Here is a 27,876-nt window from a genome sequence, read left to right as displayed (position 1 = left end):
CAAATAACAAGTTCAAAAAAAATAATTTCTATGTGACTGTGTTGATCACTAAACTGGATTCAGATTTAGCTAATAAAAGGAGAGGTAATGTATTTGCTTTTAACAATATCAAGAGGAGTCTTGCATGCAGAAAAGAAGAGAAGGTCATATGTTTCTAGGGTGTAAACTAAATCTCTTACCTGCAGCTCTGCTTCCAGGCCCAGCCGCCGGATAAAGGGGTCAGTGACATGGTAGCGCCGTTCAAAGCTCAGGGCACCTCGCTCCTGGAAATAGAAACTCATGATTTCATTGATTCAATTCAACATAATTTAGTATTTACATAATTCTATATCCAGCCCAGGCTGGGCACTACAGGAAATATAAAAGATAATGAATTGATGTATATGAGTTTGTACTACTCTTAGGCTGACAATAGAGTATAACAGAAGAGAATGTATAATGAAACACTAAATTCTGTCGAGTTTCTTTTAAATATTTTATTTTTTCAGTTGTAGTTGAACACAATCTTTATTTTATTTATTTATATGGTGCTGAGGATCAAACCCATGGCCTCGAACATACAAATCGAGCACTCTACCACTGAGCACAACCTCAGCCCTGAGGTTTTTGTTTTTGTTTTTTTAAGACAAAAAGTAACATAAAAAATGGAAACAACAAATATGGAATGTAATCATATTTAGGTTGGAGAGGGTAGGTATCATATTTAGGATATACATTGTAGAAGATACATTAAGGAAAAAAGTAACCTACTGAGTTTGTACCTCTAAGTAATAGTCTATTCTTGGGGACACCCAGTCTAATGACATCTCCCAAATCCCCCAAAAAGACAAAGTTAGGAGGATTCAGGGGGAAATATACAAAATATAAAGGCTAAAACATGCACCAAGTACATGGCTCCTATACAGGCATGCACTCAGTCCTTCTAGATGATGACTATAGTTTAGGCTGAATACTACTTAATTTAAAAACATATTCTAGTTTACATTTTTTAGCATTTAAAAAGCATTGTCAAAGCATTTCTCATTTCCTTTAATATTTCATGCTCAAAATCATCGTAGAGGCAAAAAGATATTATTTAACAATAGAAAACTGAGGCATAGTCTATGGTTATACCATCCATCCTGAATGTGTCTAATCTCATTTGATCTCAAAAGCTAAGCAGGGTCAGACCTGATTAGTACTTGGATGGGAAAAAAAAAATCAAAGCACAGTGACTGTCATATAGATAGTTAATTAGGACAGTGATGAGATGAAACTTCTGACTGTAGTTTGGGGTTCTTACTATAGAAGTACATCATGCCTAGGCTGATTCTATTCCTTTAAACCTGGATGGCTCATACACTGCTGGTGGGACTGCAAATTGGTGCAATCACTCTGGAAAGCAGATGGAGACTCCTTAGAAAACTTAGAATGCAACCCCCACTTAACCAGTTATCCTACTCCTCAGTTTATACCCAAAGGACTTAAAGTTAGCATACTACAGTGATGCAGCCACATCAATGTTTATAGCAGCTCAATTCACAATAGTTAAGCTATGGATTTAGCCTAGGTGCCTTTCAACAGATGAATGGATAAAGAAAATGTGGTATATATACACAATGGAATACTACTCAGCCTTAAAGAGAAATAAAATTATGGCATTGGCCAATAAATGTTAAATGAGTGGAACCGGTAACTATCATGCTAAGTGAAATAAGCCAATCCCCCAAAACCAAAGGCCGAATACTCTTTCTGATATGTAGATGATAACTCACAATAAAGGGTGAGGGTAGGGAAGAATAGAAGTACTTTGGATTAGACAAAGGGGAATGAAGGTAAGGGATGAGGAATGGAAATAGGAAAGATAGTAGGATGAATTGGACATGACTTTCCTATGTGCATATAGATTACATGACCAATGAAATTCTATATCATGTACAACCAGAAGGATGAGAAATTATACTCCATATATGAATGTCAAAATACGTTCTACTGTCATGTAAAACTAATATGAATAATTTTTTTTTATTTTTTATTTATTTATTTTTTTTTAGAGAGAGAGAATTTTCAATATTTTTATTTTTTAGTTCTCGGCGGACACATCTTTGTTGGTATGTGGTGCTGAGGATCGAACCCGGGCCGCACGCATGCCAGGTGAGCGCGCTACCGCTTGAGCCACATCCCCAGCCCCTAAAATTTTTTAAATTAAAAAAATAAATACACTTAATGAATCTCACACACATACACACACACACACACAAACAAAAAACACAAAACAAAACAAAAAAACCCTGGATGGCCCCTTTAGTAAGGGATGACAAAGCCTGGAAGCCATCTCACTTGACTATACAGTCTTCTATTCATCTTACAGGTATCAGAGACTTTTACATATAAACTGCACAGGACAGGCTTTAGTACAGAAGAGAAGAAAGAGTCTAAGCTACACTGGGACTAAGATTCCCCCAGGTTCTACATAACATTTACAACTCAGTGGCTGCAGCAGCATAAAGAAACTATATTTACTCTTGTGTGTACCACCCAACAATCAGATGTACATGCATGTGCACAACACACAGATGGTATCCCTCCCTCACTACACACACTGTATTGATCTCAGCAGCTGGTGTAAGCTCTTGGACAAAGGACTCTCCATAAATTCCATGTTCTTTGATAAAAGAAGATGGGAAAGCATGGGTATGGTGGCATACACCTGTAATCCCAGCAATTTAGGAAGCCAAGGCAAGAGGAATGTAGTTGGAGGTTAGTCTCAGCAACTTAGCAAGGCCTCAAACAATTTAGCAGGACCTTCTCTCAAGAAATTTTAAAAAGGTTGGGGATATAGCTCAGTGATAAAACACCTTGGGTTTAATCTTCAGTACCTGCCCCCCTGCAAAAAAACAACAAAAAAAAAAAAAAAAAAAAAAACTATATAGTCCTAGGTCTACTGTCAACTAGCTATGTAACTCTAGGCAAGTCACCAATTTACATCTCAGTTTTTTCATCTGTAAAACGAATCTCTAGGGAAGAAAGGATCTCATACTCTGATTCATTAGTCTGCAATGCTTACCTTGATCTGCCTACGGATGAGGTCTCTAGTAATGTTGACTTTTGCCATCTTCTCTTAATGGGTTCAACAGGAAGAAGCTATGGAAGGATCTTCAGGATCCTGGTGCATTCCAGCCAAGTCCAGATCCACAAGACACACATTTAATTCCCTGGAGGAAGAAACATCATAAATTTGGGGAGTAGAATAAGGTGACTTCAGGGCTTGATTCAACAAAAAACAGTTCACCAGCCCATTCAATGAAATATTTCCTGTGATTTGTGTCAGAGTGGGTTGGTCCTGATCTGTAGTGTTGAAGAACCCTTGCAATGCGTAAAGGCAGGGAGGACAGAGACTCATAAGCACAGGAAACACTGGAATAAACACTGATAGACTCATGCACGCTTCACCAGAAAATTGGGGCGGGGGTGGGGATTGGATATGTGTACAAAAGAAAACACATCCTGAAAGTCAGAACAAGGTGCAGAGCTAGAGAGATGTAAGTTTCTCTTGCTCAGTTTGCACGGTGGCAGCCCATCTGAACATTTAGTTATGCTTCAAATCTCTGGTCCTCAACTTGAAGAATCAAAGACAGAACACAACTCTCTCATAGATTCACATAATCAAATAGTGGGAAGAGGAGTGTCCAGATAGCTCAACAAATGGAAGTTCCTGGAGGGTCGTGAGCCCCTTCCTACATGCCTTGCTCTATCTCTTCACCTGTATCCTCTGTAATAGCCTTAATAATAAACCTGAAATTTAAAAAAAAAAAAAAGTGACACTTAGTGTAATGGTGACCATCTCCAAGATTCAACCCAATAAAGAAATTCCTCTTTAACATCCTGATAGATCCACCTTTAGTCTCACCAGATTTGAATATATCCCTGTGTTATACTGCCCTGGTTGGAAAGAACAAGTAATCCCATTTCTGAGAATTCTGCACAGAAAAACTAAAAATGTCAAGGAAAAAAGTTCCACACTTAAGCATATTCATCCAGAATTTTTTAACAGCAAAAAAACAAAAATAAAGCTACAAGTTTCCAATAAAATAGGAATAGCTAAATAATATAGTCATAAGATATTATGCAGAGATTAAAAATGTAAAAAATGCTTATATCATAGCATGCTGCTTTTTCAACAAATACATCATAGCTATGCTTTTAAAAGGTAATATAAAAAAATAGCTGCTTTGGATAAGAGTATGGCTGATTTTTTTCTTCAAATTTTCAAATGTTTTAATTTTTTTCCCTAGAAAGACACATTAATTTTTTTTTTCTTTTTTGGAACCAGGGATTGAATTAGAGGCACTCAACCACTGAGCCACATCCCCAGCTCTTTTTTTTTTTTTTTTTTTTTAAATATTTATTTTTTTTAGTTCTCGGCAGACACAACATCTTTGTTGGTTATGTGGTGCTGAGGATCGAACCCGGGCCGCACGCATGGCAGGCGAGCGAGCGCGCTACTGCTTGAGCCACATCCCCAGCCCGACCCCAGCTCTTTTTTATATTTTATTCAGAGATAGGGTCTTACCGAGTTGCTCAGGGCCTTGCTAAATTGCTAACGCTGGCTTTGAACTTGCAATCCTCCTGTCTCAGCCTCCTGAGCTGCTGGGATTACAGGCATGGGCCACCGCCCCTGGCATATTAATTCTTAATCAGTAAAAAACAAACAAAAAAAAATGGAGGAAGAAAAAACTTAATATTTTTGTTTTTTGTGGTGTTACGGATGGAACCCTGGGCCTTGCACATGCTAGACAAGTGTTCTACCACTGAGCTACATCCCTACCTACTGTTTTTTTGTTTTGTTTTGTACCCTTTTTTGGTACTGGGAACTGAACCCAGGGGTGCTTCACCATTGAGCCACGTCTCCAGTCCTTTTTATTTTTTATTTTGAGACAAGTTCTCATCAAATTGTTTAGGGCCTCGATAAATTGCTGAGGCTAGCCTCAAACTTGTTATCCTCCTGCTTTAGCCTGTTGTTGGGATTACATGTATGTGCCACCACGCCCAGCCCACCTACCATTTTTAAAGGAAGTTCTGTTTCTTGTTATTTTAATATTTTGGTCCTACTTCCACTTCTGGGCCATACAGAAGTCTACTCTTTCTTCCCTATGATAGTTTTCTGTGCTGTGAGAATGTCTGTACTTCCACCAGGTCTCTCTACCAATCATCTAAGACATTAGGACCTCCCAAGGCCATTTCTGGATCTTCCACCAACCATCTGCAGATTTCTAATACACCCTCATGAAATTACACCTTTTTCACCTGATCTGTGAATAGCCTCCCTCCTTTCTTTTGGCATTTAACACAAAAGGAAACTATATTTCTAAACATTATATTATTGCAGGGATTTTTTTTCCCCTTTAATGCTAAAATTTGCTGCTTGATTAGGTGTCCCCATTCAACTTGAGTTCTTTGGGGCTAATGTCTCTAAAATTGATTTTTGGGATCATAAGCTGTTAAAAAGGCATCCCTTACAGCACCTGTAAGCACCAAGAACATCCAGGAATACCAACTGAAAACAACTACATTTTCAAGATGACTGTTGTAGCGCTCTTTGGCCATCAGATAATTAATATAAGCTAGGGCTGGGGTTGTAGGTCAGTGGTAGAGCGGTTGCCTAGCATGTGTGAGGCACTGGGTTCAATTCTGAGCACAACATATAAATAAAATAAAGGTCCACTGACGACTAAAAAAAAAAAAAAAGATAAAATAAAGCTACTTAAGCTAAATACTGGCAGCAATTGTGTCTACATAATGATCAAACCCAAAACAAAAATATAATTTCATGCAATCACCAAGAATGTGAGATAAACTATATTAAAATGAAAATAACACCAAACTAGGAAGAATGTGTGACCTTGCTCAAGTCTCTCTCACAGGCACAGGAACAAAACACTGAAGGGGCCATGTATGTCACCACAAAAAGGTTCATTCCTTGCCCCTACTGTTTTCCTTGGAGAACTGCCATGGAAGTCAAGTGAAACAATGTAAATCAGAAGTTTTTTTTGTTTGTTTTTGTTTTTTTCCAGGCAAGGGTTATAGCTCAGCAGCAGAGGACTGGCTTAACATATATGAAGCCCTGGGTTCAATCCCTTATAGAAAGGAAAAAAAGTATTTTTCTCTTAAGAAAACAAATACTGGGGCTGGGGTTGTGGCTCAATAGTAGTGCACACATCTGGCGTGTGTGAGGCACTGGGTTTGATCCTCAGCACCACATAAAAATAAATAAATAAATAAACAAACAAATAAATAAGTAAATAAAATAAAGGTATTGTATACATCTACAATTAAAAAATATTTTTTCAAAAAGAATGCAAATGTTTTTATCTGCTAAGAATAGTAATTAACCAAATATTATGTATTTGCTATGTGCCAGGCATTGTACTAATTCATTCATTAACTCATATATTTATTAATTTAACCAATGAATGCAAGAAGCTTCTACTATGTGCCAGATACTGTTCCAGGCCCAGGAGATACAGCAGTGAGCAAAACAGGCAGGGTACTTATATTGTAGCAGGAGGAAACAGACAATAAACAATAATAGAAGACTGGGGATGTAGCTCAGTGGTTGAGTGCTTGCCTAGCTGGACACAAGACCCTAGCTTGATCCCCAGTACCACAAAAAAAAAGAACATAAAACAGAACAAAATACCCAACACAAATATAAATAAAATAAGAAGATATCCAACAGTGAAAAATGCTGTGATGACAATGAAACTAGATGATGTGAGAATGACTCATGAGCTATTTTTAGACTTGAGGTCAAAGATGATGTAGTGGTCATTTTTGGAATTGTCTGGCTGCTCCAAACCCCTTCCCATATTTTGGGAATTCCCTATCTACTGAGTCTGGTGGGAAGCAGAGCCCCTTCCCACTATGAAGTGGAAAAGTGGAAATGATGCCAACTGAGATTCTCTAAGGCTCCCTTATAGCTAGAGTGGGTACATATGATCCACGCTATACCAACAGACCCATCATTCCTGGACCCTGAATTGGTTTCTAGTGTCACAGAGTCTGAAGACAGCAAAGAGTCCCTGCTGGGGTATAGCAATGGGTGGCTACAGTGACCACCAAGGTCCAGAGCTGCAGGTGGCAGTGGAATGCACTGTGTGAATGGTGATGGCAATAGTGTCCTCACTGGACTGGTTCTGTGAATTACTGCCCAGATTCTCTTGTACTAGCCTATTTTTTCAAGCCTGGCTCTGTGGTCTTCCCTGATGTTTTGTAAGCTTCTCTAATCCCCTTCAATCATCAGCCAGACTTGGTTTCTGTTGCTTACAATTACAAATTCTGCCTAATACAAAGGGGTTGAGAGGATGACATTAAAGCTGAAACATGAACAACAAGCAAAGAACTGGGGGAAGACAGTTCCAAAGGGAAAGTGTTAAGGCAGTGAAGGAAAAGAGGTTCAAAAATTTGTAAGGTACTGGGCTGGGGTTGTGGCTCAGTGGTAGAGTGCTCACCTCGCATGTGCAAAACCCTGTGTTCGATCCTCAGCACCACATAAAAATAAATAAGTGAAATAAAGGTATTGTGTCCAACTACAACTAAAAAATAAATATTTAAAAAAAAATTTGTAAGGTACAATCTACCATCACCATTCTACAGATAAGAAAATAGATTCATGGTCATAAAACAATTTTCAAAACATCACTCTGCTAATAATTTGGAGCTGGAGCAGGGATTTGAGTCCAGGGCTATGAGTCTAAAGCCCATACTGTTAACCATATGGCATATAACGATCTACAATAATGTTCACTACAATAATGTTCACTCTTTTGGGAAAAAGAGCCAACTAAATTGTCACTACTCATTAATTTTCTTACAAAATTAACTGAGTATTTATCAATCATCAAGCAATTTTTTGTTAGATATGGGGAACATTGAGATGAAAGACATAGTACATATACTAAGCGAGATCAGAATCAAAGACAAGGGGGTTTAGCTAAAATTGGCATACTAAAAGGTACAAGAGAGGCAAGGCAAAACAAAACAAAACCAGACTAGCAGGAAACCACATTCAGTCAAAAGGTAAAATGGAACTGAGTGTGGTGGTGCATGCTAGAATTCCAATGACTTGGGAAGCTGAGGCAGGAAGATCACAAGTTCACTGCCAGCCTCATCAACTTAGTGAGACCCTGTTTCAAAATAAAAAGTACTGGGAATGTAGTTCAGTGCCTCTGGGTTCCATTCCCAGTACAAAAAAGAAAAAAAGGAAAGAAAAAGGGTAAAATGGAGCCAGGTGCGGTGGCATACACCTGTAATCCTAGAAATTCTGGAGGCTAAGGCAGGAGAATTGCAAATTCAAGGCTGGTCTCAGCAATTTGTGAGATCCTCTTTCAAAAGGGCTGGGAATGTAGCTCAGAAATACAGTACCCCTGGGTACAATCTCTAGAACAGCAAAAAAAAAAAAAAAAAAAAAGCAAAATGGAAATTGGGATTTATAACAGAGTGAAAGGCAGAGACTTGGAAAAACTAAAGGGTAAAATTCAATAATTCAATACAACTAATACCTTAGCTAGCATTCTGATAAAGTTTTTTCTTTTTTTTGCTCCCATCCTGAGAAAAAAAGGATAATGTAATAGCAGATAGTTTGTCCTGGACCATGGCCTACCTTCTCCCTTCACAAGGAAACAGAAATTGAGTGTCTTTCCACAAACTTTTTACAGGCAGACAAACATAACTGGGAACACATCTAAGTGGATATTATTTAAAAGAGTCACACCAGGAGGGAAATACCCTTAAATCTATGAAGGGGCAAAACTAGTTTTATACTTCAATCTAAAAGTATCTTAAACACAAATAATTAGATAAATAACAATAGTTATTGGATGATAAGGAGATTTTAATCATGGTCAAATTTTAAAACATGATTTTAAGGGGGTTCTTGAAGTAGTGAAAAATTTAGATATGGAATGAGAGACTTGGAATTGATATAAGGAAGTTACATATATGATTAAATAGTAGAGAGAACTACATCATGGGGATTTCTCTCTCTGGTGTGGTATGCAAATTACATAATGTTCAGTTCTGCTGAGAGGCAAAAAGGCTGAAATTAGTGACTTTGAGAATTCAGAAAAAAATTTTAAAAGTGCTAGACTTTGAAAATATAGCTGACACTGGGTGTAGTGGCTTATTCATGCAATCCCAGCTATTTGGGAGGCTGAAACAGGAGGATGAAAAGCTGGAGGTTAGCCTCAACAACTCAGCAAGATCCTATCTCAAAATTTAAAAAAAAAAAAAAGGATTAGCATGTATGAGGCTCTGGGTGCAATCCCCAGCACTTGGGGAAAAAAAAAAAAAAATGAGTGGTAGAGCACTTGACTAGCATGCTGCAGGCACTGGATGGAATCCCCAGCATTTGCGGAGCACGCATGCGCACGCACACACACACACATACAAGAAATAGAAAAAAAGGAAGGAAGGAAGGAAAATACAGCAGAGAGGGCTGGGGATGTGGCTCAAGTGGTATCGCGCTCGCCTGGCATGTGTGCGGCCCGGGTTCGATCTTCAATACCACATACAAACAAAGATGTTGTGTCCGCCAAAAACTAAAAAATAAATAAATATTAAAAAATTCTCTCTCTCTCTCACACTCTTTCTAAAAAAAAAAAAAGAAAGAAAGAAAGAAAAGAAATACAGCAGAGAACATGTCAAATACAGAAATACAGACCATTCTCTTTAAAGAGAATTCAATATGGTGCCAGGCATGGTGGGGCACACCTGTAATCTCAGAAACTTGGAAGGCTGAGGGAGTGCAAGTCATGGCAACTTACTAAGGCCCTAAGCAACTTAGTGAGACCCTATCCCCAAAAATAAAAAGGGCTGGGAATGTAGATCAGAGGTAAAGTACCCCTGGGTTCAATCTCCAAAATCCCACCCAAAAGAGATCACTATATAGTTGTCCTTAATAGAATATCAGTGGCAGCAACACCATCATAATCAGAGCTATTGAAAGACTTTAGTCCCTTTTTCGAATAGGAAATTTAACTGAATTAACAATAGGAATAACAATGACAATAAATTTAGAAGGAATAACATGGAATAATGAATTAAATATTGTTTATACTATTTTTTTCATACATATTAGAAGAAAGCACAAAAATGACAGCAAGGAAATAAATTAAACATATGAGAGTAGAACAAGGCACCCTGGAAATCACTAAAGGAAAATGTGGACCATGACAGGCCACAGGAAATGTTCAATGCGTATTTTCTTCATCCTAAGGCAAACACAGTTAATTTAATATATCCTGATATTCACACTTAAAGCCCTAATACCACTGAGGGCTAAACTGTTTACAGAACATGAAAGCTCAACAAAAATTTCTTCAGCTAGAGTACAAAGGTTTAAGAATAGCATCTTCTATAGTTTAGGATACTGCAGGCCAGCTCTAACAGGTACTCAATGAAAAGCAAGAAGAAAGATAAATGTCTGAGCTAAGGATATGACAAACATAAAAATACTATGGCACACAGGAAAACATAATATTATAATAAAAATATGAGCTGCTATGCAGATGTTACACCTCTGGTATTCTGTTCCTAGAGCTCTAAAATGCCTAGTACTTTAGCCTCATCTCTTTCACAAACTTTCATTTTAAAACTGGAAAACTCTCTTCTCTGAACATATCTCTGCTATTACAAAGAATGTTAATAACAGTATATAATATTCACTGGGCATAATGGCATTTGCTTGGAATTAGCTTCTTTGGAGGCTAAGGCAGGAGAAATGAAAGTTCAAGGCTAGCCTGGGCAATTTAGCAAAACACTGTCTCAAAATTAAATAAACAAATAAAGGGCTAGAGAGAGAGAACTCAATGGGAAAGTACCCCTGAGTTCAGTCCCCATGTACTTTAAAAAAATTCAATTAATTGCTTAATTTGGAGGAATTTATCTACTCACAATGCAAAGGGTACCAATAATATAATAGCCTGAGGTTAATAAGCCTTAGAACAAAGGCCATCCGCAAAGATTACCTATCTGGAACCAAGGACTGAATGGTAATATTCCAACAAAAGGAACCATCCATGCCATGTGTGCCATAGTCCTATCTGGATAATGTAACAAAAAGAGAATAGACTTCAAATACTGAGGTATCTGGGGGGCCTGAATTCCAGCCCTTTCAACATGCCAATTAGGTAAGTTATTTAAGTTTTCTGAGTTAATTAATGGCTGGGCACGGTAGCACATACCTGTAATCCTAGCTGCTTGGGAGGTGGAGGCAGAAGGATCGCAAGTTCAAAGTTAGCCTCAGCAATTTAGTGAGGTGCTAAGAAACTCAGTGAGACCTTGTCTCTAATAAAATACAAAATAGGGCTGAGGATGTGGCTCAGTGGTCGAGTGTCCCTGAATTCAATCCCTGGTGCCTCCGCAAAAAAAAAATTTTCTGAGTTTTAACTTCCTCATTTGTAAAATGAGTCTGTTGTGAGAAATAAATTATCTATGAAAGTGTATAATAGGGGCTGGGGATGTGGCTCAAGTGGTAGCGCGCTCGCCTGGCATGCTTGGGGCCCAGGTTTGATCCTCAGCACCACATACAAAGATCTTGTGTCCGCTGAAAACTAAAAAAAAAATAAATAAAAATTCTCTCTCTCAAAAAACAAATTAAAAAAAAAAAAAGAAAGTGTATAATAGTACCTGGATCACAGTAGGTGCTCAAGAGATGTTAGCCAAATATGAATTTTACTAAAACTCTTGTTATATATGCTCAGCAGCATAGGTTACATTTCTTTCTCATTTCCCTACCAGAAACAATGAGAATTCCACTGTAGTATTGGGCAGGGGGCAGTCAGGGCAGGGAGTATAGTCTTTATCACCTGTGTTAGCTTTGAAATGCAAGATCAAAAGCAAAATGTGACTTGTTAAAAACAAAGATATGCCACACAAAAATTTGTGCAAGAATGTTTACAGTAGCATTATTCATCATAGCCAAAAGGCAAAACAACCGCCTATCAAGCAATGACTAGATTTTTAAAATGTGTACATCCACATTTGTTATTTGACTGTAAAAAGTAATGAAGTATTGATATATACTAAACATAGATGAACTTAGAAACATTATTCTAAGTGCAAGACTATATATTATATGCTTCCATTAATATGAAATGTTATTGGGGAGCATTGTGGCATACACCTATAATTCCAGCAGCTCGAGAGGCTGAGGCAAGATAGCAAGCAAATTCAAGGCCAGCTTTAGTAAGGACCTAAGCAACTTAGTAAGACTTTTTTTTTTTTTTTTTTTTTTTGGTACTGGATATTGATTTCAGGGGCACTCAGCCACATTCCCAGCTCTATTTGAATTTTATTTAGAGACAGGGTCTTATTGAGTTGCAGCACCTTGCTGTTGCTGAGGCTGGCTTTGAAATCGTGATTCTCCTGCCTCAGCCCCCTGAGCAGCTGAAGACCCTGTCTTAAAATAAAAAATAAAAAGGGCTGGCGATGTAGCTTAGTAGTTAAGCACTCTGGGTTTGATCTTCAGATATATGTGTGTGTGTGTGTGTGTGTGTGTGTGTATGGTGGTTGGGGCTATAGCTCAGCGGCAGAGCACTTGCCTAGCATGTGTGAGGCACTGGGTTCGATCCTCAGCATCACATAAAAATAAACTAATAAAGGCATTCTGTCCATTTACAACTACAAAAAAATTTTATAGGGCTGGGGATGTGGCTCAAGCGGTAGCGCGCTCGCCTGGCATGCGTGCAGCCCGGGTTCGATCCTCAGTACCACATACAAACAAAGATGTTGTGTCCGCCAAAAACTAAAAAAATAAATATTAAAAAAATAATTCTCTCTCTTTAAAAAAAAAAATTTATAGCCATCTGACTGAGTATGAAGTGGTGTTTCATTGTGGTGTGAGGTTTTTTTTTTTTGAGGTGAAAGAATGTTTTAAAACTATGGAGGTTGGGCATGGTGGCACATGCCTGAATACCCAGTAACTCAGGAGGGTGCGGCAGGAGGAGGGCAAGTTTGAGGCCAGCCTCAGCAACTTAGCTAGGTCCTAAGCAACTTAGTGAGACCCTGTCTCTAAATAAAAAAGAAAATAATAAGGGCTGGGAATGTGGCTCAGTGGTTAAGCACCCTTGGGGGTTAAATCCCAAGTATCAAAAAAATAAAATAAAATAAAAAAGCACACCTCAGGCTGGGGATGTGATTTTTTTTGTTTTGATTTTTAAAGAGAGAGTGATAGAGGGAGAGGGGGAGAGAGGGAGGGAGGGAGAGGGAGAGGGAGAGGGAGAGAGAGAGAGAGAGAGAGAGAGAGAATTTTTTAATATTTATTTTTTAGTTATTGGCGGACACAACATCTTTGTTGGTATGTGGTGCTGAGGATCGAACCCGGGCCGCACGCATGCCAGGCGAGCGCGCTACCGCCTGAGCCACATCCCCAGCCCAAGGGGGGGGATGTGGTTTAATGGCAGAATATGTGCCTAGCATGTGCAAAGCCCTGGGTTCCATTCCCAGCACATTAAAAAAAAAAAAAAAAGGAAAAGCCCACCTCAAATGGTTAAACATAGAATTAACACATGACCTAGAAATCCCAATCCTAGGTATATATCCAAGAGAACTGAAAACAAATAGCCATACAAAAATTTATACAGGAATGTTCATAGTAGTGTTATTTATAATAGCCCCAAAGTAGAAACAACTCAAATGCCCATTAACTTATGAATGGATAAATACAATGTGGTATAGTCGCATAATGGAATATTATTTACATAAAAAGGAATGACATACTAGTTTATACTACAATATGGATAACTGGAAACATTCTAAGTGCAAGAAGTCAGTCACAAAAGACAATGTGTTAAAAAAATAAGTAAAAAATAAATACATAAGTGATTTGTTTATTTTTAAGATGATTAAAGCAATGTATTATATGATTTCTTATATAAAATTTCAAGAACGGGAAAACCTATAGAGATAGAAAGTAAATTAGTGGTTGCTTAAGGATAAAAGAGGAGATGAGGATGATCGGTGGACAGGTGGTAATATCTTAAAAGTATGTGTTTCTCAAATATATGAAAAAATGTTCAACATCATTAGCAATTAGGGAAATGAAAAATCAAAACTACACTGATATTTCGTCTCACACCAGTCAGAATGGCATCATCAAGAATATGACGAATAATAAATGTTGGAGAGGATGTGGGGAAAAAGGAACACTTTTACACTGTTAGTGGGATTGTAAATTATTGAAATTAGTATAGAAGTTCCTCAAAATACTAGGTATGAAACAACGATATGACTCAGCTATACCACTCCTTGGTAATCATCCTAAAGAATTAAAGTCAGCATACCATAGCAATACATGCATACCCATGTTTATAGCAGCACAATTCACAATAGCCAAACTATGGAGCCAGCCTAGATATCCATCAGCAAATGAATGGATAAATAAAATGCAGTATATATACACAATGGAGTTTTATTCAGCCACAAAGAATGAAATTATCATTCACAGGAAAATGGATGGAACTTGAGACCATTGTGTTAAGAGAAATAAGCCAAACTCAGAAGGTTAAGAGACATGTTTTCTCTCACATGTGGAAGCTAGAGAGGAAAAAGGGAAAGAAAGGTGGGGGGGGGTGAACGAATGAAAAGCAAAGAGAAATCAGTAGAATGGAGGAAGGCGATCAGAAGGTAGGAGAAGGGAAATAGAAGAGTGCTGGGGAGGGATACTGGTCAAATTATACTGTGATACTGTGTGCATGTACTAATGTGCAACAACAAACCCCACCATATGTACAACTATAACGCACCAATAAAAAATGTAGAGAAAAAAAAATATGTGCTTCTTTTTTTGAGTGATGGAAGTGTTCTAAAATGAGATAGTGACGAGGGTTGCACAAACTTTGCGACTACTAAAAACAGCTAATTGCATACTTTTTTATGGTATGTGAATTATATATCAATTATTAAGAAAAGCCCCAAATCTTTTTTCCTTTTCTCTACCTCAAAAATCACAACTTACATATAAAAAGAAAATTCACTTCTTATCCTTTCCTCCTGTCTGTATTCTACCTTGAATGGGAGGAGTATGTGGCTTCTGTTCTTTAAAAAACAAAGCATCCTGAGGGCCAGCTCTTCATCTCATTCATCTATTAATCCTCCTAGGTCTCCCAGGAGTGATGAATTTAGCAGGTATTAATAATGATTACTGAACCGTTCCTTAATGAATAACAACATGACTACCTTGCATACATTATAATATTTTATTCCTATCACAGTGCTCTTGTTCATACTTTTAAATTGCTTCAGAACTATCCTGTGAGGAATCCATAAAGCTATTATTATCCCCACTTAACAAGGGATAACTGAAGCACAACATTACATGATACTGAGGAAGAAGCACTGGACTGGGATCTGGGGTCTTGTGCTCCAAGCCAGCCTCTGCTTTTAACTGGCTGTAAGACCCTTAGTGAGGCATTTCATTCTCTGTCTCTTTTTCCATCTGTAAAATGCAAGGATGACTCAGATATGAGCTACAAAACTCCTTCCAATAACCCTCTCCTATGATTCTAAGGAGATATTACTATTTAGCAGAAAATAGAAGAGAGAATTTAAATCATCTGTATTCTTTTCCTCTGGACATGTTGCCTCCAGCCAGGGTGACAACTAGACTCCCTTTCGACATTCTCAATTATGCAAAAGACATGCTCAAGTTTTCTTTAACTCTATTTGTGGTGGTTTTCCTACTGGAGCAATCCTATATAAAAGGAAAAAAATGCAACAAAGTGAAGACCAAGCTGTATTTTCAATTCATAAAGGTCACTAGAAGTAGCATAATAAGGATTGAGTTGTGGAATATAACAGATCTAAGGTTCAAATTCCAGCTCTGCCACTATTTTCTGTGTGACTTAACATTCTTTTTTTTTTAATATTTATTTTTTAGTTGGACACAATACCTTTATTTTGTTTATTTATTTTTATGTGGTGCTGAGGATCGAACCCAGGGCCTCACACGTGCTAGGCAAGCACTCTACCGCTGAACCACAACCCCAGCCCCATGACTTAACATTTCTAAACCTCAGTTTCCTAAATTAATAATACCCACCTTTGCAGGGTATTAAGAAATGGAAGAGCACATGTGTAAAATGCCTGATACCAAGGCTGGTAAATGATACTTATTGAACATTCTAAATGTTTTACAAGTGCTATCTATCTCACAGATTCCTCCTAACAGCCCTATGAGACAGGTGCTATTATTATCCTCACTTTACAGATGAAGGATCTCAAGCACAGAAAGTTAACTTACCAAAGTTACATAGTTATTAAACAGAGTCAATCTAGATATTCTGACCCCAGAGTCCAGGCCATTGACAACCAAAAAATAACTACTATTACTATCTCTAATTGAACTACATCCAAGTCAAAATTGCTCTGGCTGGGGATTTAGCTTAGTGGTAGAACTCCTGCTTAGCATGTGCAAAGCCCTGGGTTCATTCCCAGCACCAAAACCCAAACAAACAAAACAAAAACTTCACTCTGCTGAAGCTAGCACAAGGAAGAGTTCCTAGGAAAGCTGTAGGAAGTCTCATCAGTGAAGCACCTTCGGAAATGTTCCTTACCACATTTGAGGCTCCTGACTCAAATGATCCCACTCGGGGTTGACTGAAGCTTTCTCTATGGAAGTCATTCCTAAAAAATTCTTTACTTTCTTGGGAGATTAAATGAGAACTCACTTTGATGCCTCCTCTGCCTGAATGGACTTTATAGTCCCATTTGAGCTTTGTGAACATTTTTTGAGTATGTTTTCAGAACTTTGCCTTTCAGTGATCATAGTTTACCTGCCTTCTCCTAGGCCCACAATTATCATAAGATAGAAGGGAACAGAAAGAGAAAAAGAAACATATTTTGATAATGCTGTCCTCTCTCCATATTTAATGAAGAGCATCTAGTCTTGGACTTTACCTTTAATTTGCATCTTTCCAAATCCTGCCCCAATCAAAGTACTACCTCTTGGAGGGAAGTCGCTGAAGTTTCACCCTCTAACTCTACTTAGCAGAAAGATCAAACAAAAACAAGCCAATCAATTTGGAAATGCTTCCTTTCTAACTCAGTTACATCTGTACTACTTCCAGATTGTGACTCAAGAGGGAACCAGTAAGACAGCAGCCCCCAAACACTCAGGCCTCAACTGAAAAAGGTGCCCAAAAAGGGCTACCTGGCTCAAATTCTGAGAAAGGTTCCCTAAAGATTCAAAAATAAGCAGTTTTATTTTTCCTGAAAATAGAAAATGGGTTCATAAAAAAAGACAAAAACCTTACAAAGGTTCTGCCCTTCAAAGCCCTGGATAGCTCCCTGGGCAAAGGGAGCTATCTTATCCTGCTTCCCCCCAGAACCCTATCCCCAAGAAAATGGGGTTAATACCTCCCCAGATGGCTACAGGGAGGATTAAGGTTCATTATTCTTGGCATCCAGCTCTGGCACAGCTCTAGTGTTTCTGACCTTGTTTGTTGTAAAAGAAGATATTAAATATAAAAATGTAAACAGTGACCCCTGAATCTGGCTCTGTGAAAGTGGCTGAGAATTTGCTTTGCACTGGGCCTGAAGCTGCCTCCTATATTCTGACCTGTTGGCTACTTCCTCCCCTTATTCAGGTTTCAAGTTTTTAGTATTAGTCACTATTGTCACAAAGCCCTCTGAAGAGTCTGCAGCTATTACTAATAGTACAAAGAATGAGACCCAAAACTCTGAGGGGTTCCCTCAGGCCCAAATTCACCCTGAGGAAGCCAATAAAGTGGTACTCCTTTACTCCCAAGCCCTGGCTCTTGAGGGCAATCAATGAGGTCCAGTAAAAAGCACATATTATATCATTCAGTCCTCATAAGCTCACTATAACATAGGTACCATCATAAGCCTCACTTTACAAATGAGAAAACTAGCTTAAAGATGACCTGTGACTTAGCTTAGGTCACCAAGCTAACAAGGAACAAACATGGGTGCAAATAGTATCCCTATCATCACTAGCTATGTAACCTCCAGCATATTTCTTTACTTTCTATAGTCTTAGTTTCTTCATTTGGAGATAATGATTATTTCTACCTTACAGAAGATTTCTGAGGTTTAAGTAAGATATTGTAAAAAAGTGTCTAGCAAGTGCCCAGTATATAGCAGATAATGAATACATGTCAGCTTTTTTTTTAAGAGAGAGTGAGAGAGGAGAGAGAGAATTTTTAATATTTATTTTTTAGTTTTCGGCGGACACAACATCTTCGTTTGTATGTGGTGCTGAGGATCGAACCCGGGCCACACGCATGCCAGGCAAGCGCGCTACCGCTTGAGCCACATCCCCAGCCCCACATGTCAGTTTTTATAATAAAAAAGATAGGGAGTGGGGCTGGGGTTGTGGCTTAGTGGTAGAGCGCTCATCTAGCATGTGCGAGGTGCTGGGTTCGATCCTCACCACCACATAAAAATAATAAAATAAAGGTATTGTGTCCAACTACAACTAAAAAAATTAAAAGAAAAAGACAGGGAGTTTGATATCATTTTCATAGAATCACACTATTTAAAATACTGAAAGATCACTTAGTTCAAATATCTACCTGAGTATGGACCCTTCTATCACAGCTGTGAAAAATGCAGCAAAGAATCTGCTTGAAAACATCCAATGATGGGGTGACTCTCCCTCAGAAGGTAGTCCATCTTGTTTTTAGAAAGCCAAATTCTTCGCTAGGTGACTCGCTTAGGTATTTTCAATCATAACTATACTACTGAATATGAAGTGGTATCTCATTGCTGTATGAAGTTTCTTTTTGAGGTGACTGAAATGTGTTAAAACTATGGTGGCCAGGCATGGTGGTGCATGCTTGTAATCCCAGCTAATCCAGAGACTGAGGCACCAGGATCACAAGTTCAAGGTTAGCATAGGGAACTTAGTGAAACCCATATCAAAATAAAAGGACTTGGAATATAATCAGAGGCAGAGGGCTTGCCTAGTATGTACAAGGCCCAGGATTTGAGCCCCAGAACCATAAGAAAAAAAGTAAATCAAATTTTCTCTCAAATCAAAGACTACTCTCTTGGACTTTCTCTCCTTTAATCCTAGTGCTGCCATCTAGAATCATATAGAGAAAGCCCAGTTCCCTCTCTCCATGACAATTCTTCAGGCATTTTCAGGCTGGTATCATGTTTCCCAGGCTCTCTCAACCTTGGTCTTTTCAGCCCCTTATCACATGTCATAGCCCCAAGAGGCAACTCAATATCACAAAGCAGACAGACCTGGGTTTGAATTCCAATCCTTCCTCTTATTAGCTGTGGGATTTTAAGCAAGTTTCTTAACTTCTCTGAATCTGTTTCTTCCTATGTATAATGGAGAAAATTATTCTGATTTCACAATACAATCATGACTGTTAAATAAAGTAAGAACACTACCTAGTACCAAGCCCAACATACACCAGACCCTCAATAAATGTCAGTCACTTTTTAAGACATATGCCAACTGGTAATCTCTCTCAAAGTAAATTAGCCAGAATTAACTATAACATGGGACTGGTTTCTAATGGCAACTTTCAGGACCTGGGTTTTTGAAGACATGGAAAAAAAAAAAAAAGAAGAAAGCATGATCCAAGCATTCTATGGCTCCAGCAACCTTAAATGGCAGCCCAAAGATGTAGCGAAGAATCTAGAAAGATGAGAATGAAAGAAGAAAGGAAACAGGACAGATTTTCTGCTGTTATTGTTTTTGTTTTTGCACTGGGGAATAAACCTAGAGACACTATACCACTGAGCTATATCCCTGATCCTTTTTATTTATTTATTTATTTATTTATTTATTTATTTATTTATTTATTTTGAGACAAGGTCTTTCTAAGTTGCTGAGGCTAGTCTTGAACTTTCAATCTTCTGCCTCAGCCTCCTCAGTTGCTGGGATTACAAATATTCTCCACTGCACCCTGTAATTGTTAAATCAGAAAAGGCAAGTATTACTATCTTATATGCTGTCTATGACTTTATCTAAGACCCAGAACTGCATGTGTGGGCCATATGCCCTAATTTAAAAGGAGAGAAGAAAAATAAAAGTAAGTAAGAATGAGGCACAGTCTGAGTCTTCCTCAGAAGTTGGCTCCTCAAGATCCACAGATATTTGCAAATGGGCTTTAATATCTTCAGTTGTGTTTTTCTACATCCTGAAGTCCAGGTGTGTGAAAACACTGTATAGAGGGTGTTTGATGAATGATTCAATACTGAATTCCTTCCAGCTAGAAAAACTGCCACCTGTGTGACAATTCAAAACTGGCAAATAATAGTTAACATTATCATCATAAGCATTACACATATTCTCTCTCCCTAAGTGACCACCAGGAAAGAAGTTCCAGGCAGAAATAAGGATTGTTGCTAAATTAATCTGCAGAGTTGATTCAAAAGCACTGTCTCTACAAGTTGAGATGTGACTTGAGCATAAGTGTATTCCCCAATAGGTCAAAAGGAAAAGGATCCCAGACTTCAAAACAGTGTGGTCACAAACTGACAGAAAAGGTTTTTTCTAGGCCTGCAAATGAAATACGACAATCTACAACAAAGAAATCAATTGTTAGTCTCAGCCCTGTTATTCCTTGGTCTGTTTTAGAGGATCTGGGTATTACACTCAGCAGTAAAGATTCAATTCTAGCTGGGTGAGGTGGAGCATGCCTGTAATCCCAGTGGCTGGGTGGGGGGGGGGTGGCTGAGGCAGGAGGATTGTGAGTTCAAAGCCAGTTTCAGCAACAGCGATGTGCTAAGCACCTCAGTGAGACCCTGTCTCTAAATAAAATACAAAATAGGTCTGGGGATGTGACTCAGTGGCTGAATGCCCCTGAGTTCAATCCCCAGTACACCCCCCAAAAAAGATTCAATTTTATCCCTCTAAAGATACAAGAATTACACAGAAGAAAAGTCAGAACTCAAACCAGAAATAGCCTTAAGTAGTTCCTTCACCATGGTGAGCAGAAACTAACCACCCAACGTTCTAAAGTACAAAATAAGCTTAATGCAGACCACTGGGCATACCTGTGCCTTAGGTGGAGATTTCATAACCTCTTTGAATCAGAAGATGTCCTCAAAATAGTTTTCCCCTCAAAACTGTTTCAGGCTTATTTTAAAAAGGAACACTCAACTGCCACTTTGCCCTGATTATCCATCCCATCCTTGGAAAAAGTAGGGACTGAATCAGGTTCCTAAACTCTCAAACTTGAGAAGAAAACTTTAAAGCCGCTTTATCACTTTCTCAGGAAGTTAAAGAAAATCAGAGAAAAACTTTAGGGAAAACAGTCATATTAGGCTATCAAACATAAGTCATAAGCCCCCATACTTCTTCTCTAGAAACCCTGGCAGGGGAGAGTAAGCCAGAGGGCACCAAGCAAATCCAATCCGCCTGGCAAGGGGGTGTCCTACTGCAGTATTCAGAAAGAATGGATCCTGCTGGTTCGAAGTCCCTTCTATCTCCTCACTTCCTATTTACCCTTTGAAATGGGTACTGAATGGCCCATACCCAAGTAGAGATCCTTTGTACCAGGCGACTGGTGGAAACACCTTGACAAAGTTCAGTTTGGAGTCAGGACGGGCCACTGAAGTCATCTGCGGCTGCCAGAAACTACACACACACACACACACACACACACACACACACACACACACACGAGGGAGAGGGGGAGATGGGGAGGGGGGGAGAGAGAGAGAGAGGGAGAGAGAGGGAGAGAGAGGGAGAGAGAGGGAGAGAGAGGGAGAGAGAGGGAGAGAGAGAAAGAAATACGAACAAGACAGCAGGTCAGGTCATTGCTCCTGTGACTTCCACCTGCCCCCTTCTTCCTGAGACCGGTGCCAGATCAGATGTCAAAAACTCCGCAAAAAAGTCCCGTGATGGGACGACTTCCACCTCTCCCCCAGCAGAGCCTCCCGGGACACCTACAGCCTTCTCCCGTCTAGCACTCCGTCTCCACTCCACCCCCGGCCCATTCTGCCCGCCGCCCCAACGAGGCCTGTCCCTCTCGGGACATCCTGGGGCTCAGAGGCGGGCGGGCTCAGGCCCCCAGGCCGGCAGGGTTGGAGCCAGCCCAGAGCCGGCGGCCCGTGCTCTGGGGATGCGGGAGCCGGTGCCCGCCTCGGCGCCCGCGGAGGGCTGGGGGCGGCGGCGACTCGTACCTGTCAGGTCTCTTCCTCGGACTAGCAGCGGCGCAACTTCAGGAGCCCATGTCCGTCCGGGGGGCCCGGCCCCTCTCCCGGGAGTGGGGGCGCAGATCCCGGGAAGGGGGCTGGGGGGCCCGGGCAGCTCTAGCCTCTTCCCATGCTCCCCGCCCGGCGCCTGGCCGGGGCCGGACAGCGCCTCCGCCCGCCCCTGCGCACCGCCTCACACCCGCGCTCACACACACTCACACTCCCTCGCGCGCTCTCACACACGCACTCCCCTCCCTCCTCCTGCTCTGTTTATCTCCTCCAGCTGTCTGGGGACCCAGGAGAAGCCCAGCACTGCGCCTGCGCCACGCAGTCTCCGCGCCCGCCCAGCGCCTCGCAGCCGGTAGCTACGCTACGGAAAGGGCGCCCGACAGTTTCCAGAATGGCCAGCTGGGGCCCCAGCTCCCCCCCGTGCCCGGTCAACGTCTGCTGCCGGCGGCGCCTACTAACCTGCTAGTGGGGGAGCCCCGCTCCGCCGCGGCCAATCCGCTTTGCTGCTCACGGGACCGGCAGCCAGTGGGCGGGCGGGAAAGCGGGTTAAGCCCTGAGGCATCCTGGGAGTCGTAGTTTTTTGCCGCCAAGGAGCCCAGGCTGAGCGGGCTCGCCCCGCCCGGTTGCCATTAGTTACCTGGACGCACCTCCCTTCCCACCACAATGAAAAATGCTTCTTCACGCTGCTTTCGGGACCCTCCCACACACACTCGCCCATTACCCCCAAGGAACAACACAACCGTTAAGAGCTCTTCAAGACTTCTGAGCTCCTGAATTGCTGGACCCCTCCTGCTAGGGCCCAGCCCCCACCCTCAAGCAAGCCTCAGGCTACTACTTACCTCTGAGGGGAGAAAGGTGGGCTGCCGAAATAACACATTCTTCACTCATGTTTCCCTAGCCTGAAGGAAGAGGATAAAAGGGAATTGCTCTTGCACTCAGTAGCCTTAAGGGGAGTCAGCCACACAAACTCTGGGAACCCTAAGACTGATGGGAGAGACAAGATGCAGCTGATACTACTGGAGTCACTGCTGTTCCCATCTGGGAAGAGGCAGTTCCAGTCTTATGCAGACCCACTCTCTAAGGAAGTTACCAAGGTGACTTGGGAAGCACTAAGCCTAACTTTTTTAGTGGTACTGGGGATTGGATACAGAAGCACTTGACCACTAAGCTACATTTCCAACCATTTTCATTTTTTAGAGACAAGGTCTCACTAAGTCACTGAGAATCTCACTAAATTGCAGAGGCTAGTCTTAAACTTGTCATCCTCTTGTCTCAGCTTCCCCAGTAGCTGAGATTATAAGCATGTGCCATGAGGCTGGCTACACCTAACTTCTTAAGGCAGAGACCACAGAGCTTCAAGTCAGAAAAGGAAGACACTGTCAACTTCTGAGAAGGATAACTTGTCACTTACCCATAGGATAGTACTTTTCAGATAAAAAAAAAAATTGCTTGTATTTTCACTGTATTGTGTGTGTAAAGTCCCTCAGATGTTATTGCTAATTGTGTTTTGCAGAGAGGAAGCTTGAAGCATAAAGAGGTTAAAGGCAATTTGCCTAAGGTCACCTAACCTGTAAGGAAGCAAACTGAGATTCCAATCCATATCGACTTAACTCCTGTGCTCAGGATAGAACCCAGGGCCACACATGCTAGGAAAGCACTCTACCACTGAACTATGCCCACTAGCCTCTAAGAATCTGAATATTTAAACATTTCCTGTCCCTGCTGTGAAGACTAGGCAGCACTTACCCTCAGGATGGACTGGATATACATATCAGCACTCACAGTGTTTGTCCTTTGTTTATCACTCTGTGAATTGCTTTTTTCCCAATTCTGCTTTCATAATAGTCTGTGAACTCCCAAAGGGTGATTCCTCCCCATATGGAAGAATAAAAACCTACCCTCACAAATTCAGCTTATAAAGCTTTTCATGCCTTTCTCCTAAAAATGTTTTGGTCATTCCTCCTGACCTTTCCCTGACAGCTGTTCCACTGACTATGAAAGAATCATAGACTTTGGAACTAGAAGAAAACTTTATCATCTATCAGCTGCAGTTACAATTGATTATTTTCTATGAGAGGTACTCACTTGTGCACTCATCCCCCAGTCATGTCCTCTATGAATGTCTACACATATGTGTACACATATACATTCACACATACTAACTCATTTGACTCTCACAACCACTTTATGAGTTAAGTATTATTCTTATTCCCATTTTACAAGAGACTCAAAAGGTGGTTAGGGGCTGGGGATATATCTCAGTAGTTAGGGTACTTGCCTAGCATGTGCTGGGACCTGAGTTTGATCCCCAGCACTACAAAGAAAATAAAGAAAGTTAAGTTCAAAATCAGACATGGCTCCAAGCCATTAGTATATTCAGATTAACTGAAGAGAAGAGAGAACTTTCTAACAAATAGAGCTGGACTACTTTGAGAGGGTATGAGTTTTCTCTTTCTGCTAGTAGAGGCTATATAATCACATGTCCATGGGATGCAAGGATGGTTCAATATATGGAAATCAATAAATGTTATTCACCACATCAATAGACTTAAAGATAAGAACCATATGATCATCTCGATAGATGCAGAGAAAGCATTCGACAAAGTACAGCATCCCTTTATTTTCAAAACATTAGAAAAACTAGGGATAACAGGAACTTACCTTGACATTGTAAAAGCTATCTATGCTAAGCCTCAGGCTAGCATCATTCTGAATGGACAAAAGTTAAAGGCATTCCCTCTAAAATCTGGAACAAGACAGGGATGCCCTCTATCACCACTTCTATTCAATATAGTTCTCGAAATACTGGCCAGAGCAATTAGACAGACGAAAGAAATTAAAGGCATAAAAATAGGAAAAGAAGAACTTAAATTATCACTATTTGCAGATGACATGATTCTATACCTAGAAAACCCAAAAGGGTCTACAAAGAAACTACTAGAACTAATAAATGAATTCAGCAAAGTGGCAGGATATAAAATCAACACGCATAAATCAAAGGCATTTCTGTATATCAGCGACAAAACTTCTGAAATGGAAATGAGGAAAAACACTCCATTCACAATATCCTCCAAAAAAATAAAATACTTGGGAATCAACCTAACAAAAGAGGTGAAAGATTTATACAATGAAAACTACAGAACCCTAAAGAGAGAAGTAGAAGAAGATCTTAGAAGATGGAAAAATATGCCCTGTTCATGGATAGGCAGAACTAACATTATCAAAATGGCGATATTACCAAAAGTTCTCTATAGGTTTAATGCAATGCCAATCAAAATCCCAACGGCATTTCTTGTAGAAATAGATAAAGCAATCATGAAATTCATATGGAAAAATAAAAGACCCAGAATAGCAAAAGCAACTCTAAGCAGGAAGTGTGAATCAGGCGGTTTAGCGATACCAGATTTCAAACTATATTACAGAGCAATAGTGACAAAAACAGCATGGTACTGGTACCAAAACAGGCGGGTGGACCAATGGTATAGAATAGAGGACACAGAGACTAATCCACAAAGTTACAACTATCTTATATTTGATAAAGGGGCTAAAAGCACGCAATAGAGGAAGGATAGCATCTTCAACAAATGGTGTTGGGAAAACTGGAAATCCATATGCAACAAAATGAAACTGAATCCCTTTCTCTCGCCATGCACAAAAGTTAACTCAAAATGGATCAAGGAGCTTGATATCAAATCAGAGACTCTGCGTCTGATAGAAGAAAAAGTTGGGGGGCTGGGGATGTGGCTCAAGTGGTAGCGCGCTCGCCTGGCATGCATGCGGGCCAGGTTCGATCCTCAGCACCACATACCAACAAAGATGTTGTGTCCGCCGAGAACTAAAAAATAAATATTAAAATTCTCTCTCTCTCCCTCTCTCTCACTCTCTCTTTAAAAAAAAAAAAAAAAAGATGAAAAAGTTGGCTCCGATCTACATATTGTGGGGTCAGGTTCCAAATTCCTTAATAGGACACCCATAGCACAAGAGTTAACAACAAGAATCAACAAATGGGACTTACTTAAACTAAAAAGTTTTTTCTCAGCAAGAGAAACAATAAGAGAGGTAAATAGGGAGCCTACATCCTGGGAACAAATTTTTACTCCTCACACTTCAGATAGAGCCCTAATATCCAGAGTATACAAAGAACTCAAAAAATTAGACAATAAGATAATAAATAACCCAATCAACAAATGGGCCAAGGACCTGAACAGACACTTCTCAGAGGAGGATATACAATCAATCAACAGGTACATGAAAAAATGCTCACCATCTCTAGCAGTCAGAGAAATGCAAATCAAAACCACCCTAAGATACCATCTCACTCCAGTAAGATTGGCAGCCACTATGAAGTCAAACAACAACAAGTGCTGGCGAGGATGTGGAGAAAAGGGTACTCGTGTACATTGCTGGTGGGACTGCAAATTGGTGCGGCCAATTTGGAAAGCAGTTTGGAGATTCCTGGGAAAGCTGGGAATGGAACCACCATTTGACCCTGCTATTGCCCTTCTCAGACTATTCCCTGAAGACCTTAAAAGAGCATGCTACAGGGATGCTGCCACATCGATGTTCATAGCAGCACAATTCACAATAGCTAGACTGTGGAACCAACCCAGATGCCCTTCAATAGATGAATGGATAAAAAAAAATGTGGCATCTATACACAATGGAGTACTATGCAGCAGTAAAAAATGACAAAATCATAGAATTTGCAGGGAAATGGATGGCACTAGAGCAGATTATGCTTAGTGAAGCTAGTCAATCCCTTAAAAACAAATACCAAATGTCGTCTTTGATATAATGAGAGCAACTATGAACAGAGAGGGAGGAAGAGCAGGAAGAAAAGATTAACATTAAACAGAGACATGAGATGGGAGGGAAAGGGAGAGAAAAGGGAAATTGCATGGAAATGAAGGGAGACCCTCATTGCTATACAAAATTACATATAAGAGGTTGTGAGGGGAATGGGAAAATAAACAAGGAGAGAAATGAATTACAGTAGATGGGGTAGAGAGAGAAGATGGGAGGGGAGGGGAGGGAGGATAGTAGGGGATAGGAAAGGTAGCAGAATACAACAATTACTAATTGGGCATTATGTAAAATTGTGGATGTGTAACCGACGTGATTCTGCAATCTGCATTTGGGGTAAAATTGGGAGTTCATAACCCACTTCAATCTTGCTGAGGGCCATTACCAAGTAGGTATTGACACATCGTAATCCTTGCCAGTGTACCCCATGTTAAATGGACTTGCCTTGGAAATTTGCTGCGACCTTGCTTGTGTGTTTGAGAAAGATGACCCTGCTCAAGGTGATCGAGGGTGGATCCAGGTTTGAGGAAGTATCCTGCAGGTTTGAGGAAGTATCCCGGTCCTTGGGCTTAGGGTGTTCCCGGTTTAAGGCGTTTCCCGGTTTAAGAATATGGGTTTTAGGGAAGTTGAGGTTGAAGATTATTGCTGCTGGGATTAGGGTGTTCCTGTTGCTTGTTCCCGTTGAGTTCTCGTGAGATTCAAATGGGATTTTGGAAAAAGCCTCGTGGAGTAGGTGAAGTGTGCGGCAGAACGAGACTGCCCCTGAACGTGTGTGGAGGCTGGTGTGAGATCCGGAATAAAGAATTGCTGTTTGAACCTACAGAGCTGTGTGGTGGCTCGTGATTCTGTGCCAAGCCGAGTCATTGGCACTTGGCTTCGGCACAATCTAATGTGTGAAATATGATA

The 27,876-nt window shown here is 40.3% G+C and overlaps 1 protein-coding gene across 3 annotated transcripts in view; it reads right to left on the bottom strand.

Moving 5' to 3' along the window:
• Wdtc1 (WD and tetratricopeptide repeats 1) overlaps positions 1-22,474 on the bottom strand; it is a 67,591-nt gene extending 45,117 nt beyond the window's left edge. The window contains exons 1-4 of one of the 3 annotated variants that reach the window (XM_026391636.2): positions 22,147-22,474; positions 21,497-21,598; positions 3,047-3,194; positions 180-263 (exon numbers count right to left, since the gene is read on the bottom strand). In XM_026391636.2, coding sequence (XP_026247421.1) covers positions 180-263; positions 3,047-3,094 — 132 coding nt within the window. In that variant the 5' untranslated portion in view covers positions 3,095-3,194; positions 21,497-21,598; positions 22,147-22,474. The remainder of the gene's footprint in view (positions 1-179; positions 264-3,046; positions 3,195-21,496; positions 21,599-22,146) is intronic. The other 2 variants (XM_026391634.2, XM_026391635.2) reach the window with 2 other exon arrangements.
• Positions 22,475-27,876: the final 5,402 nt, after the last annotated feature.

The sequence above is a fragment of the Urocitellus parryii genome, chromosome 11, assembly GCF_045843805.1.
Source record: "Urocitellus parryii isolate mUroPar1 chromosome 11, mUroPar1.hap1, whole genome shotgun sequence".
Lineage (NCBI taxonomy): Eukaryota > Metazoa > Chordata > Mammalia > Rodentia > Sciuridae > Urocitellus > Urocitellus parryii.
This window is presented reverse-complemented; position numbering and strand designations above follow the sequence as displayed.